The 18,864-nt window shown below is 39.3% G+C and overlaps 1 protein-coding gene and 1 pseudogene across 1 annotated transcript; one reads left to right on the forward strand and one right to left on the reverse strand.

Moving 5' to 3' along the window:
* The first annotated feature begins 12,756 nt into the window (after positions 1 to 12,756).
* On the forward strand, positions 12,757 to 14,267 carry LOC139823255 (uncharacterized). Its single transcript, XM_071795636.1, has 4 exons — positions 12,757 to 13,229; positions 13,304 to 13,504; positions 13,597 to 13,788; positions 13,830 to 14,267. Exons 1-4 carry the CDS (start codon positions 12,984 to 12,986, stop codon positions 14,022 to 14,024), a joined length of 834 nt encoding a protein of 277 aa, XP_071651737.1. The 5' UTR covers positions 12,757 to 12,983; the 3' UTR covers positions 14,025 to 14,267.
* Positions 14,268 to 14,953: 686 nt separating this feature from the next.
* On the reverse strand, positions 14,954 to 16,745 carry LOC139823257 (putative nuclease HARBI1; annotated as a pseudogene).
* Positions 16,746 to 18,864: the final 2,119 nt, after the last annotated feature.

Genomic DNA, 18,864 nt, shown 5'->3' on the forward strand with positions numbered 1-18,864 from the left:
ACACATTTGTAAGTGTCTGTAATATTGCAAAAAAATGTAGCAGATGCAATATTTCAGAAATATTTCTGAAACATTATAAAAGTAATATTACGTTTGCATTGCACAAATAATATTTCTGTAACATATCAAACGCAACATTGCATTTAAAATATTTCTGAAAAATTTCTGAAGGATTGCGTAGATAATGAAAAATTGAATTGCAGGCAGTGAATTTCTACAATATTGCAGAAGAAATATTGCAGATGTAATGGTTTAGAAACATTTCTGATACATGATAAAACTATTATTTACATTTAAATTGCACGCGTTATATTTTGAATGTTTCACATACAACATTGCATTTGTAATATTTCCGAAAAGTTGCTGACAGACTTTAGAACTTATAAAAAATTAAATTTATTATTATATGATTATTACATTTTATTGCATTTTTTCTCTTTTATAATATTAAGAATTTTCTGATATTTCAAATTTTGTCATATGGCATTTTTAACATAAAATATAAAATACTTAATAATATTTAATATAAATTAATATTCGACGTTGACTGGCAAAAAAGATTTATTCGTATATCTGTATTGTTAATATTGTTATGCGATAGCTTTATGGTCACCAAAATAAGCAAGTATAAGAAAGAAAGAAACGTCAGAGTCAGAGGATCACCACTACCCTGTTCGATCATCGATGTCAAGCAACAAGGCGCCGGAATACTACTTGGATGGGTGACCGGCTGAAAGAGCGGATTTCTTTGGACAAATGCGCGGCGGCTATACGCACATGGCTTAATATATTTTTTTGTTCCGGTAACAAAATATTTCATTTTTCACATATCAACAAATAGTTTTTACGTCAGTAACAAAATTTTGTTTGCTAATACAAAACATTTTTCTCAGTGTAAAATGTATTTGAAATATCTCTGAAGTGTTTCTGCAATATTTCGTAGATATATTTCAGAAATATTCAGTAATATTACCGAAATATTGCCGAAATCTTTCAGCGGAGTTGCATTTGAAATAATTGTGCCGATTGAAACATTGCAGAAATGTTGCAGAAACGGTCGTGAAATATTTCTGAAATATTGATGAAAGGTGAAATATTTCAAATGGAATTTTGCAGAAATGTTTCTGAAATATTACATGCCGAGTGGGTAATATAATATATGTATAAGTACATATAACAAAAAATGATGCTTTCACAATTACATATGCACTTACTATATAGTCAATGCACATGTTTATATATAGACGGTAAATCTGAAGAATAGTGGCCTCCTCACCGATTTCGTTCAACTTGGGCTCAATCGACGCGTTTTTGCACGAAACGACCGAATCTGGCAGAAAAAAGTGTCGCTCTGCCCCGCGAAGCGAGATATTAACGGTTTAAAGTTGACAGGAATCAGGAATCCTGTCATACCGACGAGATGCAGCGACTACGACCATGCCCTGTGGCCACACGCGCATGCTCAGTAGCCGCACGCGTATGTAAAACTGCGCCAATTTTAAACGAGGTGCCACATGGTTTCATGACGCGCTTTACAACTTGGCACGTACTTTAAGTTGTAAAGCGAGTTCCACGCTTTTAACCACGGGGGTGCAAGGGGGGGGGACGAAGGCCCCCCCCTCGCACCGCCTCGTCTGTGTGTGTGTGTGTGTGTGTGTGTCCACGCGAAACGAGGTGCCACATGGGTTATTCATGACGCGCTTTACAACTTAGCATGTACTTTAAGTTGTAAAGCGCGTCATAAACCCATGTGGCACCTCGTTTCGCGTGGACACACACACACACACACACACACAAACGAGGCGGTGCGAGGGGGGGGCCTTCGCCCCTCCCCCTCGCACCCCCCCGTGGTTGAAAGCGTGGAACTCGCTTTACAATTTAAAGTACATGCTAAGTTGTAAAGCGCGTCATAAACCCATGTGGCACCTCGTTTCGCGTGGACACACACACACACACACACACACACAGACGAGGCGGTGCGAGAGGGGACCTTCGGCCTCCCCCCCTCGCACCCCCAGCGGTTGAAAAAGCGTGGAAATTAACATAATTTATGATATTAACATAAATTTATGACAAATTAATAAATTATTTAATAGAACATAATGTGCGATAAGTAATAAAATACATTGTCCAAAGTACAATAATAAATTAAAGTTAAACAGAGATAATTTCTCATTTCGTTGACAAAAAGTATTATATGAGAAAAGTAAACATAAAAAATATGTGGAGAAACAATGCTGTTTGAAGTTGAAAGAGAAAGAGAGAGAGGTTGTGTTATTCTTTTTTGCGGCCATCTGTGGCGGTTGTAATTCAATAAATCAAACCGCGCATTCTACATAGTTCCGAGAAAAAGCGCGCGAGCGGCGCCGACAACGTTGCGTCCCAGGCGGCGAGGCACACGTGTGCCGCGCATGCTCGAGCATGTTAGGAGGGGCGCGCAGCCCGGCCGAGCGAGCATTCGTTACCCAGATCTCGTGCACGATACATCGTGCGTTGTAGCTAAGTTCGATACGTAATTGCGTCATCATTTCGCGATAAAGTTGTGCGGTCGCTGAAATCTGCCTATTCGTGTGCATTAAGAATATAACTATTTATCATACATCAATTCACGTGGTTGATACGGACAACTACGATCGTCACCGAGAGGAATCCAGGGATATTCCCGGCGAGCCATGCCGGCACGTGGAACGAAGGAAGGAAGCCATTTTCAGGAACGTTTGAGAGAGCCTTTTCGACAGGAATCACGAGCCCTTTCGAAGTCTTCGAGGAAAAGTATCGAGGAACTCAGATATACTCAAATTTAAACTAATCAATTCAAAGGTAACCGTTTGAGCACGGGCGTTAGAATTTCACCTAACGTTACTCAAGGGATCCGCAAGGGATAATTAAACCCTCGACGGTTACAAATTTGCAACTTGCTAAATTCAGAGAGCAAGTTAACTCATGTGAGGTGTAAATTATTTAGTCCAGCAGCCACCGCCAGTGATTAAGAAGTGCCTGTTTTTTTCAGTGATAATAACAGGCTAAATCTTCGTGAGTAGGTTCGGTTCGACAAGACGCCCAAGTCTTCCCTGTGAAAATTCTCGATAGAGGTAGCTAATGAAGTGCACAGGTGTAAAACATGTCATTTGGTGGAGTGTCGAAATTGTCTGACTAACAGTAAGTTTTTTTATTGAAATGTTAAGATAATTGGATAATAAACTCGGAAAAACAATTGTCCTACAAAATGGATGGTTTGACTGGAGCGTCCTCCGCTCCGAATATGTCCAAATTAACGAGATCATAAAAATTATTAATAACCAGCTGATTTTTGTATGCAGCTTAGTAAATATTTGTATAATGAATTGGCCACATAGTCCTACAAATTTGGTGGTACGTTTTCCCAGTCCTACGCTTGGAAGTTGTCGATTCCACGGTAACACTTTTTTCATTAATAACAACCTAGTTATAATTTTTCCTATCGGGAATAAAGTGTAGAACACAATTTTACCACTGTCCTACACAAAAAGTGGTATGTATTTCCAGGAATAGATATATCTTGTTCACAAATTTAACTGTGTATTTTGATATACAGTTAAATGCATAAATAATCCCGAGTAAATCACGTTGTCGTTACACATTAAAAAAAAGCCCAAACACAATTCTGTACTCTGTAAACTTTAGTATATGTCAAGCGGCCCTGATAAGCATGGTACCATTTTCCACCGATAAGGTTGTAAATGCGTTTATGGCAATATTTTTTTAACATAACGAATAAGAATCACTAATATTAATGGAATAATTGATTATCTTAAATTATTAAAGAGGTTGAATATTATTAACTAATAATTATTATCAATTGCTCATTTTTTAAATATTTTTTTAATGAAGTCAATGATATGAGCATAATTGATTGAGATGGGGAACGCTTGGAGCGCTGCTGTGAAGTATTTCCGTCGGAGCGTTGTTTAAAAACTTATAACCTTAATGAGTAAATATGGACTGCTTTTTGTGCAATTTACTTCGTGAAAACCCAAAGTTTCGCAAGAAAAGAGAAGAAACAAAAAAGTTTTCTAAAAAATTCTGCTCTCTTGCAAACAGTTTTTAAAGGCTCGAATACATCATAAGCACAAATATAAAGATGTGGTACTGCCCGACAGTTGGGATGATAAGATCGTCGGATATCATTCCTCTTGCTATAAGGAGTTCAGAGTCAAGGCTAAATATTTATCTTATGAAAGGTAAGACAATCAAATATTTTTAAGGGGGTATCTGGTCGAATCGATAGAAAAAATCGCCTGTATTGCCTAAAAATCTTGCTGCGTACGTTCGGTAGAATAGAGAATAAAATTCTCAGCTGCGCAGTATTCGTATATTCTATTGTCTGAGATTATACAGGTATATTGGAGCAGATGTTTACGGTCGACCTACCGCTTAAACATTTTTATATCACACGTGCATGGAAAGTGGCCCATTCCACAAAAATTGTTTTTTCTCATAGCAGCTGGAAATTTTTCTCATTCACTTCAAATACGAATAAGAAAAAGGAGTTTTCATCGTATTTAAGCTTTGAAAAGCCTAAACTTTCCTTAAGTACCCCATTTTGTCCCAGTCTCCCCTACATACATATATTTAAATTGCAGTGATGATACAAGTGTTGAGACCTCATCTACCCAGCCACATGGCGATTTCACGCAAGAGAAAGTAAAAAAAATGGTTTCAAATTGTAAATTCACGTAATATCAAATTATCATCCGAGTTATACTTTTTCCAATGTTATTCCAAGATTGTTTTGATATGTCAATTCAGTTTACTTTCATCAAATAAAATTCATGTTATTATTACCAGAAGTGTTTGACGCAATTCATACAGCATATTTTGACGATCTGGGTCGAAGTGCTTTTACTTTAATTAAACTAGATTCTCTTCACTTGGAATAACAGAATTATACGAAACAGACTTAGACTTTTTTCAAATTTTTACCTCAAGTTTAGAACGTATTGAAGTAATTTATTAAGATTTTTCTGAAATTATACAATCTCTTTTCATTATATCATAACATCATTCACAGATTTATTGAAGAAGATGAAATGGATTGCGGTGCAAGTGTTTGAAAGTTTTGATGTAGAAAATTTGGCCGAGACATGCTTCTTTTGCAAAAAAATTACCATCAAACGCAAAGGACGACAAATATATTGTCGTACAATCAAAGATAAAAAAGTGTTCCTGGAGAAAATTAAAACGTATGCTACAGAACTTGGGGATATAAATTTGTTACGAAGAATTCAGGAAGACCTAAACTCTGATGATAGTACTTGCTTATGCTATCATAACAATTGTAGTCTCTCGATTATTTTGCCAAGTATAAAAATAAAAAAACATCGCCCAACAAATACAGATTGGGCCTCAAAAAAGAGATTGCCACAAAATTGCAAGAGAAAGATTGATTGGCTACATTGAACGTGAAATAATTGAAAATCAACGAGTTTTATCAATGGCTCACTTGAAGAATTTGTTTTTCTGATTTTTTAACCGAATTATACGAAACTGCAGATCTCGACGCTAACATCTTCAGCACTACTGCTCTTCAAGACTACATAGAAAAGCTACTAAAAAATAAAATTTCAATAGTCAAGATCTCTCAAAAACTATTTGTTATGTCTGCGGAAATTGATATCGAGACAATTCAGGATGAAGAAATTGAAAATATATTATTTGAACAAGAAGCTCAAGATTTCGCTTTGAAGTATCGAAAGCACATACTAAAGATAAAGAAAAATGCCTTACCGGATTCCATCGATAGTGAAGCATTGGATAGGGGAGAATGTGATATTCCAAAATGGTTAAATATATTTTGGACCACTGCTTTGAGCGGTGTTGAGAAGAAAATACGCAATCGGGTTGAAAGATGTCTTCGTGCTACTCACAGGACTCAATTTACAGCATTACAAGGGGTGATATAAGACCACGCAAACACATTTCATTGGGCATTGCTATGAAAAGTCTCACGGGAAGTAGAAAAGTCATTGATATATTGAACAGACAAGGTACTGCATCAGTTACTGCAGCATACTGGAATTGGAGACGTCTGCGGCATACTCTTCCACTTCCAAAAATCTTTATGCCCTTCCGGTATTCAACCAACTTCAGTATTATCATGGAGTAGCGTGGGATAATTTTGACAGATTTGTGGAGACGAGCTCAGGTAAAAATACCTTACATGATACTGTTGGTATAATGTATCAAAGTATCCCTACAGAAGAAGAATTGAATGTTATTGAAAAAAAATGATGAGGCGTCCACAGAAACTGAGCAGAGTACTTCAGATAATATTCGCGATTTGTCTGGACGTAGAAAACGATCGTTTGAACCAGAGATATTTGAAACTGTACTACATGCGAAGCAACGTCGTCCAGAATTTTGGCGTAGTACTGTACAGCCAACTGATGATCCTCAAAACTTGAAACATTTTCAACATATACATTTTGCATGGGTAGTTTCTCATAAATTACAAATTGCAAACACGCCAATGTGGGTAGGATACAATGCCAAAATTTTGAGAGATGATAGTAGGATTCAAAAAGTTGAGTACCTAACACAAATCAATAATACACCCACGGATCCAGCTGTTGTTAAGGAAACGATGCGGAGAAGCATGCAAATCGCCTCTGAATGCGGGAAAAATTTCTTCAGTGTAACGTACGATTTAGCCATAGCCAAGATTGCGTTACGAATACAGAGTGCGGAGGATGAATTTCAAAAACTTTCATTAACTTCGGATCTTTCCACATAATGTTATCGTTCTTCAAAGCTTGCGGAAAATTTATAAGTGGATCTGGATTAACGAATATTCTTATAGATAGCGAAATTTTAGCCAGTGGATCTGTTGGTTCATTTGTAAGTGGAAACACTTTAATCGGTGTAAAAAAATCCATCCTTTACTGTCTCTCGCTCTGCAAATTTTGCATTTTGAAAGTTTTTTACAATCACAAGATTACGATCTGGAAAATATTCAAAAATATTTAGAAGTATTTAATGAACAACAGAATGATCACCCACAGATAATGAATGAAAACTTGATACAACTGTTTGACAAATATGAAAGGTATAAAACTGAAACTTTGGAAGGATTGCATGGCAAAACACCACAAATATATTTGATGTACACAAGGTTAATTGAATATTATCTGAAATTAGAATATAGTATTCGTACGGGTGATTTTGATGTGTTCTTTTTACACGTTTTGCAAAAAATAACGAACGTTTTTTTTACAATGAACCACCAAAATTACGCAAGGTATATGTCTATTTATTGTGATAAGCTGATAAACATCGAAATTACACATCCCGGATTGCTCGACGATTGTAGAAGGAGTTTCTTGGGCATCCGAAGAACCTTAAAACCTTTTTCGAGAATCCCGGTGGATTTAACACTAGAACAAACAATTAATGCCGATGCCGCTTCTACAGCTTCCGGAATCATCAACATCACAAACTCGTTCTTCGCCAGACAAAATGGTCAATAACTCATTCATTGCGTACGAGTGTTATATCAAAAGTTATGGAGTTTTGCGATCTGAAGTCACTAGATGATATTACGAAGGACTTAAAAAAGTCAGCAATCACTAAATCTGCTAAGAACTTAGAAGTGTTGTTACAATCAATAAAGGAGTCCACGAACCCTTTTGGATCAGAATTGTCAGAAGATCATCTTTATAACATCTCCAAAGGTCAATCGGTGAACAATGAAGTATATGAGTTTTTGGCGTCAGTTGAAATCGCGGGCGAGAAACAACGTACTAACTTCATTGCTCAGACTCGAGAAACACCAGATAGGTTTGATAAAGCCATTAACAGAAATAAATAATTAATTTTGAATACAAGAATACCCACAAAGTCAAAATTACTGGAAAAACTAAAGAAGTTAAGATTCAGAGAGATGTTTTTGGTCGTCTACTGTACGCGTCATTAAAAAATAAAATTGACATAGAAAAAGCACTGAGTTATCCTCTGGCTCACATTTCGTTTTCGTTTTGTCATACCGATGGAACAATTTGCAAGACCACAAAATCTCTTATTATTAACGAATTAGTTAAACATCAGGCTGAAGTCGTAAATCCTCCGGAAGCAGACATTCACTTAGTTGATGGATTCTATTTCTACATACGTTGAAGAACCTTCCAGAAAATTATGGTAAAATCTCGAAACATATATTAAGAATAATTACATATAATCGAAAAGAAGTACATATTATATTCGACAAATACAAAACACCCAGTATCAAAGATTATGAGCATGACCTGAGAGGTGAAGAGAACGTACAGTATGACGTGCGCAAAGAAATAAACGTCCCGCTGAGTTCACTAAATTATTGAGAAGTAGAAATTTCAAAGAAAAATTTGTTGAATTTTTGATTGAAGATTGGACGAGAGATGAAATAGTTGTTTTAATCACAGGAACAACTGTTAAACTGAATTATGACAAGTGCTACGTCTATGAGGTGTCCGGTGAAGGGAAAATAAAAAAAGTCATTGACTACAATCTCACTTGCTATCACGAAAAAGCTGACACCAAAATTGTTTTCCACATTTGTCAGTTGAACAGTGATTATCGCGTGCAGGTACATTGTACGGATTCAGATATACCTGTGATAATGTTGGCAAATTTCAAATACTTGAAAGAAAACATTCACATAGTAATTGATCTAAGCACGGGAAAGAAAAAATTGTACCTCAACATCAATGAAATTCATGCCAAGCTTGGAGAACAGTTATCGCGGTCGCTTGCTATATGCCACATTTTTACGGGGAACGACTACAACCCTGCTTTCTACCGGAAAGGAAAGAAGAGGCCTTTTGATATTTTAAAAAAAAAAATACGAAATTTCAAGAGGCTTTTATACAACTGCACACCGGGCGTGCCGAATTAGCAACATCGAGTGAGGTATTCCGGGTTCTTGAAGAGTACGTGTGCAGATTGTATGCATTAAAAACCAAAAATGACGTCAACAAAGGACGGTACGAGTTGTTTGAAAAAGGTTACAAATGCAACAATCAAGACGAGAAGATTGTAAAAAAAAAAATTGTTGGATACGATCCCTCAGTGCTACCGCCAACCAAACAAGAGCTATTGCAGCAGATTAAACGAACATCATACATCTGCAGTATATGGTGTAATGCACACATGCGCAGCCCCACCGAAAAGAATCCAGAAAATTGCGGATGGGCATTAATTGATAGCAAGTACCATTATTATTGGTTGATGGCCCCACAGTCCATCTCTTGAAGAATTGTCTTTTGATGTTCAAGGTATTCTATTATTACTTTTCTTACGTATTGATGATTATGCTGGAATTTGTTAATTTTCCTAATTATTTTGTTACAGAATCAGATGACATTTATTCTGACGATTGCGACGAAGATGAAGACGATGTTCAAGGCGAAACTGACGAAGCGTCGAGATCGGAATCCGACGAAGATTAAGATTATATTTAATTAGTTTTATAATTGCATTTTTAGTTTTATTTTGGCAGGTCATATACTATTACAGTTCATACAACTACAATTATATTATCAATTATATTATATTTAATTAATTATATTTAAAAAAAGTATTGATTCTGCTTACGAATACATGTGTCCCAAATTACATAAACTACAACTACGAAATTATGTTATTTTCAATATTCTTGTAGGACTAGCGATACATACCCATTTTTTGGTAGGACACTGTTGATTTATGCAAAGAATGCACTAACTTAACATATGTTTTTTTTTGTCCTACGGTTATTAATGAAAAAAGTGTTACCGTGGATTCGACAACTTCCAAGCGTAGGACTGAGAAAACGTACCACCAAATTTGTAGGACTATGTGGCCATTTCATTATACAAATATTTACTAAGCTGCATACAAAAAATCAGCTGGTTATTAATAATTTTTATGATCTCGTTATTTGGACATATTCGGAGCGGAGGACGCTCCAGTCAAACCATTCATTTTGTAGGACAATTGTTTTTCCGAGTTTATTATTCAATTATCTTAACATTTCAATAAAAAACTTACTGTTAGTTAGACAATTTCGACACCCCACCAAATTGACATGTTTTACACCTGTGCACTTCATTAGCTACCTCTATCGAGAATTTTCACAGGGAAGACTTGGGCGTCTTGTCGAACCGAACCTACTCACGAAGATTTAGCCTGTTATTAATCACTGAAAAAAAACAGGCGGTGGCTGCTGGACTAATTGTTTCATGGATCGAGCTTGCTAGCTCTTAATCTATTTACGTGTTTTTGAATCTTTTCGCGTGAATCTACCTTTTGTTTTATCAATCGATATATTCGCGTACTAATCATCATCTTCTTCTCTCTCTCTCTACACCTGTGGAAGAGGAATTGGGAAATGAGGATATGTCACAATATGTTTTTTCAGATAAAAGGTTCTTTAATGTTTAATGATACTAAGACCTTTTTTACTCGCTTCATCGAAATAAATGTTTTCCGTCTTATGATTACGCCGCTCTGTTATCATTGTATCGGTTTAAACCTTGAAACTATTTTACTTTATATCGCACGCCGCGTATCAGTCATCGCTCGCGCATTAGCCCCGTAATCATAGATTTTTTTATCTTTTCTTATAATCTTATTCTATATGTTATTATGTTTTTATATTTGTTTTAACACTATGAATATGGTCCACTAATATACTTATAGTCCACTATTATACTTTCTGGTTAATATATTTATGTCTTTTTATCAAACGCTATTTACATTTGTTTTGTCTTTTACAAGTCGGTTTTACAAGTTTCGCGCACTACAGTCGCTCAGCGACCGTTTCCGCATCTCTCAGTGCCGCAAGCACCATTCGCGTGCGCGCCTTCTCCGTCTCGTCCGAACTGCCCCGTCGATCTTCCCTGATGACACCTTGGGCTGCTTCGGGTCCTTGCGCACCTTCTGCTTCTTCAACATTGGCTGTGCGATCACTGGGTAATCGGTGATGGTCGGCAATTGTCTCTGCTGCAGCTGCTCGTGCTTGGGTGCAGCCGTCGGTTGCAACGACCGCGAAAAATAGAGTCCGGAGGTAACGACCGCGATAAAAAAACTAAGTCCGGAGGTAACGACCGTGAAATATAGAGTCCGGAGGTAACGACCGTGAAAAGTAGTGTCCGGAGGTAACGACCGCGATGAAAAACTAAGTCCGGAGGTAACGACCGCGAAAAATAGAGTCCGGAGGTAACGACCGCGAACAAAAGTAACACGCCGCGCGAAACTTTGAATATATTTGCCCGTGCGGCTACCGGAGGTAACGACCGCGATGAAAAACTAAGTCCGGAGGTAACGACCGTGAAGAGTAGTGTCCGGAGGTAACGACCACGATGAAAAACTAAGTCCGGAGGTAACGACCGTAAAAAGTAGTATCCGGAGGTAACGACCGCGAGCGAAAGCAACACGCCGCGCGGAACTTTGAATATATTTGCCCGTGCGGCTACCGGAGGTAACGACCGCGAGCAAAAGCAACACGCCGCGCGAGACTTTGAATATATTTGCCCGTGCGGCTACCGGAGGTAACGACCGCGATGAAAAACTAAATCCGGAGGTAACGACCGCGAAGAATAGAGTCCGGAGGTAACGACCGTGAAAAGTGGTGTCCGGAGGTAACGACCGTGAAATATAGGTTCCGGAGGTAACGACCGTAAAAAGTAGTGTCCGGAGGTAACGACCGCGATGAAAAACTAAGTCCGGAGGTAACGACTGTGAAATATAGGTTCCGGAGGTAACGACCGCGATGAAAAACTAAGTCCGGAGGTAACGATCGTGAAAAGTAGCGGCCGGAGGTAACGACCGTGAAATATAGGTTTCGGAGGTAACGACCATAAAATGTAGTGTCCGTGCAGCCGGCGGCTGCGAGCGTGTCGCCTGCCTCGAAGAGGAAGCAGGGTCCGGTGGTGCGAGAGGACAAAGTCCTGGAGCAGCCGATCGTACCACCGAGAAAGAGGAAGGAGAAGACGACGGTGGACCGCATGCTGGAAACGCGGCCTCCAAGACGGAAGCGGCAACAGCGGGCCAACCGCCGTACATCCTAGCGGCGCGGCGATCGAAGACGCCGCACGCGTCACTAATAGAGAACACCGCGGACACCGGCAAACGATAGACGCGCTGGGTAAACCGCGAAATCGATTTACCAAGCGAGGTGGTAAACGACACAGGCGAACGGGCGGTGCGACCGACAAATTTACAACGCGAGGGTAATGAGAACACCCCGAAAAGAGGGTTACCACGGACAAATAAAATAGCGAACGTACGGGTAATGAGATCGCCTTACCATGTGCCATGGTAAGAGAACCGCGCGAACCACGAGGTCGAACGACCGATTGACGATGGCAGAGGATTGCGAAGGTCGCGAGAACACCGCGGACACCGGCAAACGATAGGCGCGCTGGGGTAAACCGCGAAATCCAAAGACATTAAAATGGCGTGCGAAGTTACGCGCGAAACAAAAGAAGCGCGACGGTAACGGGAGGTTCGCCAAGTTTCAAACCGAGTCGACTAGAAAGAAAGCCGCGAGAAGAAGGGCGAAACGCGCGAGACACGCGGTACGTGAGAAATTACGGAGCGCGCAAAAACGTACGACGCACTCGGTACGTGAAAGAATTCGGAGCGCGACACATGTGCGACAGGTGGCCCGCGCGGAATTCCGGAGCGCGCGACGTAAACAAGGAGTGGGGAGCGCGAAGATCTCGACCGTGACGAGCTCTCGAAGGGCCAGGGGCTCGATTCTCAAACTCACTCGCAAGTTTGCGCATACGAGCATTTCGAGTGGATGAGATACGAGCACGCTCGTTAGTTGCAATTCTCGAATAGGCGATGCGAGCGCTCGGAACGTGGGAAGGACCAAACGTATGCGCTTCCTTGCGAACACGAATTAGGTTTGGCAACAGCGCAGGAACTACTACTTAACCTACATATATCGAGCTTTCTACAGCTTTGTTATTGTCATCGCAGTTATGAATTATTCCACGGTTTCGAGCAATAATAAAATGATAAAGAGTGAGAAGAAGAAGAGATCGGGCAACATTAGCGAGGAACAGCGTAATTTGCTGACAGAGTACATGACGAATCACCCGAATCTCGTAAGTGGCAAGTTTTCGAAAACTTTCACGGTCGATCATGCTGCAAAGTTGTGGCAAGAAATTGCTGAAATTTTAAATGCTTGTAACGGTGCCGAAAAAAATTGGAAGGCATGGCGCAAGGTAATTAAAATTATTATTATTACAGTACGTAATGTAAATAATACTTTTTGATTAGGAACAATTTGTTTATATAGTGTTGGCAAGATTTTCGGTCCCGAAGCAAATCAAAGCAAGGAGAAATTAACGTTCATAGACGTCAAACAGGAGGTGGAGAACTATGTACAACAGTTCTTACACCGGACGAAGAAAAAGTCATGTCATTGATCCCCAAAAATCTAACGGATGGACATTCCACTTCACGAGAGTCAACTACTGAAATGCAGCTTAACGAAGAGGTATTATGTACACTGTAATATATATGAAGTGTAAAACCATAACTATATGTAGATATGTGTGTATGAATAAATATTGTGGAACATATGTATAGGATGATGATGTAATTATCAAGGAAGTGGAATATTTTGATACGGACAGTACAACCCTAAAAACAATGGCATTTGACAACGACATAGAATTCCTTGAAGAGAACTATGACACCGTGAAAAAATCAATGTTAGCAGACATAAACGATAATAAAGAGAACACATTCGATGACAATAATATTGAAAGTGATGCTGTTGTAAATGGTACCAGGGCCACAGTACGGCTAAATGTACTAAAACACAAGGTAAAAAGCCTTTTGCAATTCGGAAATTAGAACAGACTAAAGAAGCTTCTGATAACCTAGTTGATATTGCTAATAAAGATTATAAACTAAAACAAGAGTATTATAAACAAAAACTCGAATATATAGCTAGATGTGCAGAGGCTAAGGAACGCATTGCCTCGGCCGCAGAAAGATGCCAAATGTCTTAAATTAACATTGACTTCTTTGTTAGCTTGGCATATGTATGTTATACAAGGAAAACTCTTCTTATAATAAGTTATTGCAGCTAGTACTACTTTTAATTTAATTTGTTAGAATATTTTCATAAACGTTTATGTTGTGGTTATTAACTGCGATTACAGTTGTTTTATGTGTGTCCAAATAACCACTGTTAAAGAGTATACATTGTGCGTCCTCGATTGCAGTGTACAATTAAATAACATAGTTTATTACCAAAGGATATTATTAGAAAAAGTACCAAAAATAGGTTTAGTTGTGATACTATTGCATAAAACTAAAGTGTTTAAGTAACAATACGTACAGCCTTTGTATGTGTGCAATTAATTGTCGTTAAAGAGTAAGAATTTAGTGTGGTCTCTTGCAATAATAAAGTATCACATTGTTTGTAAGGAAACGGTTGCCGGAAAGCACCCGAAAAAAGTTACCATGTTTTGATACTCGTATGTAAGACTGAGAGATGTGATAAACAAATGTGATAAACAATACATACCAGATCATACTTGTATACTCAGGAGAAGAGTTTTTTGTAATTCTCAAAATACATTTTTATTTTAAAAAGGTACTTAACCAGGTGACAAACGCACGTTATTTGACATCAAAATAACGTCATTTGACGTCACAGTGACATCATTCTGACGTGAAATAACGTGTGTTTGCTACCTGGGAATTAAGATAAAACTTTCTTAATATCTAAGTTCACTTAGTTTCTTTTAGTAAATATATTAAATTTTGTTTCTCTACATGTCTACATAAAAAATATTACACATTTATAAGCAAAAATTGATAAATAGCACTTGTGTAATGAAATGTACATCTTAGAACATAAGCTTTGTAAATAAAATTATTTCTTACAGTAAACTTAACTGGCAGTTATTTTTAAGCCTACTACTGCATTGTTTTAATTAAAATAATTTCTAATAATTCGCGTTTGCAGTAGTCGTCCTGCTGCTAACTCTTCATTCACTCTACGAGCATTCCTAATTTCCTCAACTACTTCATTAGCATCTTCTTCGTACATGCCAAAATCTAGTTCGTCGTCTCCTTCTAATGGCTGAGGATCGGGCATGTTATTTGTAATACAAATGTTGTGCAAAATGGCACAGGTATTAATAATTTTAGACGCTACATCAGGAGCATAGTGTAAAACTCGATGTTTTAAACAACAGCGGAACCTCATTTTCAAAACGCCGTTGCACTGTTCGATTAAAGAACGACAGCCCATTTGTCGTTCATTATACCGAGCCTCTGCACTCATTGGCTGTGCGTTAGCAATAGGCGTAATAACCATGGGCGCAAAGGGTATCCGGAATCACCTGCAAATAAAATCAATAATTATTATAATTTGAACCAAATATAAGTGACTTATATTTTTCATTTTTTGGTTTTCCTACATAAATAAATGGAAAAATCATAGTACTAATAATTCTGCAATTCATGCATATGAATACTGTTCACAATAGACCACATGAAATATGAGAGTACCTAGTAAACAGAAAGTATTTCTCCCAAATCTTCTATAGATCTGTTCCGCTGCTTGCCTAGCATTACAGTTATTCCAAATATACACATCATGCGTGCTGCCAGGAAATCGTGCATTGATGTTCAGGATTTTCAATCTGTGATCGCATATCTGAAAAAACAAAATATTAATTATTATTCATTGAAAGAATACATAAAAATCAAAAGTTACTAGACAACAATTTTAGCATGTATGTACAGTTAGTTTACCAATTGTACATTGATCGAATGATATCCTTTACGATTAACGTATGCATGTTCTGGGTAAAGCGGGTCATTAATCTTTGGCGGGTATATTGCAACGTGTGTGCAATCGATACATCCGTAGACCCCTGGGAATCTGTGACTGTGGTAAAATCTGTACAAAAATATTGAGACAATTTGATTTATGCCACTTCATTTCATTTTATATATTAATAAATATAACATATTTAATATTTAATATAATATTGCAGATATAATATAAATATATAATAATGACATACAAATTTACTAATAACTATTATATAAAACATACTCGTTACGCAAATGATGTAGTTCTGCCACAGTACAAGGAAATTTAATCCATTTGTCCATAACTTCTGGACGATAACTTCTGGACGGTTTGCGGCATTAATAACTTCGTGTATACTTCGTGACACCGAAGACTGGCTTACAGCACTATTTAAATTTGGCCAATATCTAATTGGTAACTGCCACTCGCAAAATAACGTAATGCAGTAAGTACCTTTGCAACACAAAACATAACGTACAATCAAAGAAATAAGAAATTAATTAATGGTAAATATAGTTATGTTGTAATTTCAAGGCATATGTTTCTTACTTTTCTATTTGTGCTCAAAGCAGATACCCTTGTTCCTTGTATAATAAAAGGCTGCACGTCTTCTATAAATTCAGTAGCTAATCTTTTTGACAGCCGATATATTTTTACAAATTTCTTTTCGCTTAATTGGAAAGGGTCACGTTCTTCGTATATTATACGAGGATTTCTATCTGCTGCAAATTCGGCAGCCTCCAGTTCATTTAAATAAACGCTTGATTAATAAAGTTCATTATTGAGATAACGACATAAATATTGTTTTTTCACGTGTAAGGTTAAGATTATACCACCAACTTTCTACAAGAAACGTATTCGCAATGTAGGAAGCGAATACCTTACCCACTCGTTGCATTGCGAGTAAAAACTTAAGTATTCGCTCCGTTTAGTATACGCATATTCTTCTCGAGAATATACTTTTCAATTCGAGTACTCGAAAATGGGCACATGCGCATACGCTTCTGCTGCGAGCGAGTTCGAGAATAGCAGCCCAGAACACTCGCACGTAAGCCACGGGAACGCGAACACCAGTGTACAGCCGAACCAAATAACGCGCGAAAAATGGAGGAGCTACTGAGAAAAAACCGCGAACGTCGCGAAGCGGTCATGAAGAAGGTGAACAGCAACCGTGTGGTCGCTGAGCAGCAAAAACGAATCGACATGATGCTCGAGTTGGCGGAGCAATATGCGAGCAACTTGTCGAACGATCCGTATGCGGCGGATCACGAGGCAATGCAGCGCGAGATAGCCGACAATCAGGAGATGCTCCAGGCGATTCTCGCGTTGGAGAAGACAAAGGGCCGGCAGTTCGGGCGGTGTCTGGACGTCGAAATAAGGGACCCCGCCGATGACACCGTGAAGGCAAGCGCGATGCTCGCGCTGTCCGCTAGATATAAGGACGACGGGGAGAGATTACCCTTCCGGCTCGTGATCGAGGTGAACGGCGACAACGTCACCGTCGAGACTCAAATCATCGACGAACTCGGCGAAGCGACGGAGAACGGCGCAAACAACGCGGCCAATGTCACGAAAAACACCGGAATACATTCTGTGCGATGTTCCGGTACGAGAGGTCGCACAGCCGGGAAAATCAACGGAGGATGATGCCGGAGCCGCGTCACCCCGACCGGGAACCGGCAAGGAGGACGACGGCCCAAGCCATCATCTCCGGGGGAGAAGACAATGGCGACGAAAGCGACACAAGTAAGAGAGTTTTATTTTGTTACATATATGATGATAAATTTTTTTTGTTATTATGATTTATATACATACAGAGGTTTATTTGTTTACACACAGACCGGGACGATGAGGAGGAGAGAAGTGAAGCGACGGCTAAGACGGACGCACGATCTGTGCGCGATAGTGAGTGGAGCGAATCGGAAAGCGACCGGGAAGATCGCGAATCGACGAAAAGCCGTGGACGAGTGGCAAACGTGACGCAGAAGCAGGACATTACGGTCACAACCGAGAGGACCAACAGAGGACGAGCGGCGAAACAAAAGTCGACGGAAAAGACGCGAGAAGTGCTCCATGTGGAGCACACCGTGGACCTCGCGATGAGACGCGACAAGCGCAACTCTAAGCGCTCGAGGCAATTAGACAAGATCCAGCTTGAGAGCGAGGAATCGGCGGCAAGCAGCAATTCCCCGCTGACGAAGAGTGTGCAGCCGGCGGCTGCGAGCGTGTCGCCTGCCTCGAAGAGGAAGCAGGGTCCGGTGGTGCGAGAGGACAAAGTCCTGGATCAGCAGATCGTACCACCGAGAAAGAGGAAGGAGAAGACGGTGGACCGCATGCAGGAAAACGCGGCCTCCGAGACGGGAGCGGCAACAGCGGGCCAACCGCCGTACATCTTAGCGGCGCTCAAAGACGCCGCACGCATCGTTAACAGCATGCAGAACCTGCGCAAATAAAGTAAACACGCAACATTATGTTAACATTTGTATCTGTATTTTGCGTTAACATTTGTATTGACTGTATTTAAATTTAAAAGTATGTTACGACTTTAAAAACAACTCAATTTTCACCACTATTATTGTTATAATGTTATAATAAAAAGACAATATAAAAGGTTGTGACCGTACGGAGGTGTGATGTTCCCCACGCAACGATTTATGATGATTTTATAGTGAAAATTTTATGTCACCGACACGGTCGCCACTCGCATTTTGACCCACCAAATCGAGAAAGGATCTTTATATTCTAATGACGGATTTGCCCCACCTGGTTTACGACGACCTCGCTGATTCCTCTCCACCCTTTCATCCTCTGTTTCAGGTTTCCTCTGTGCCGCCGGATCTTGGATCGCCGCTGGACTCAACTTCCCGGACCTTCTCTGGACTGTCGCTGTGCACTGACGACTTCGCCCCGGACCGTAGCTGGAACGCTTCTTGGATCTCCCCGCACGGATGTGGGATCGCCGATGTGGGATCGAGTAAGTATCAGGATCAGGTAAGTATCAAGTAAGTATTTAGGAT

Source organism: Temnothorax longispinosus, chromosome 12 (assembly GCF_030848805.1).
Source record: "Temnothorax longispinosus isolate EJ_2023e chromosome 12, Tlon_JGU_v1, whole genome shotgun sequence".
Classification (NCBI taxonomy): domain Eukaryota; kingdom Metazoa; phylum Arthropoda; class Insecta; order Hymenoptera; family Formicidae; genus Temnothorax; species Temnothorax longispinosus.

Excerpts from the sequence above, each read along its gene's own strand:
- LOC139823255 (XM_071795636.1), top strand. The coding sequence starts at position 12,984 with ATGAATTATTCCACGGTTTCGAGCAATAATAAAATGATAAAGAGTGAG. Across the intron at positions 13,230-13,303 it reads ATTGGAAGGCATGGCGCAAG|TGTTGGCAAGATTTTCGGTC; the intron begins GTAATTAAAATT and ends TTGTTTATATAG. Across the intron at positions 13,789-13,829 it reads ATATTGAAAGTGATGCTGTT|ACACAAGGTAAAAAGCCTTT; the intron begins GTAAATGGTACC and ends AAATGTACTAAA.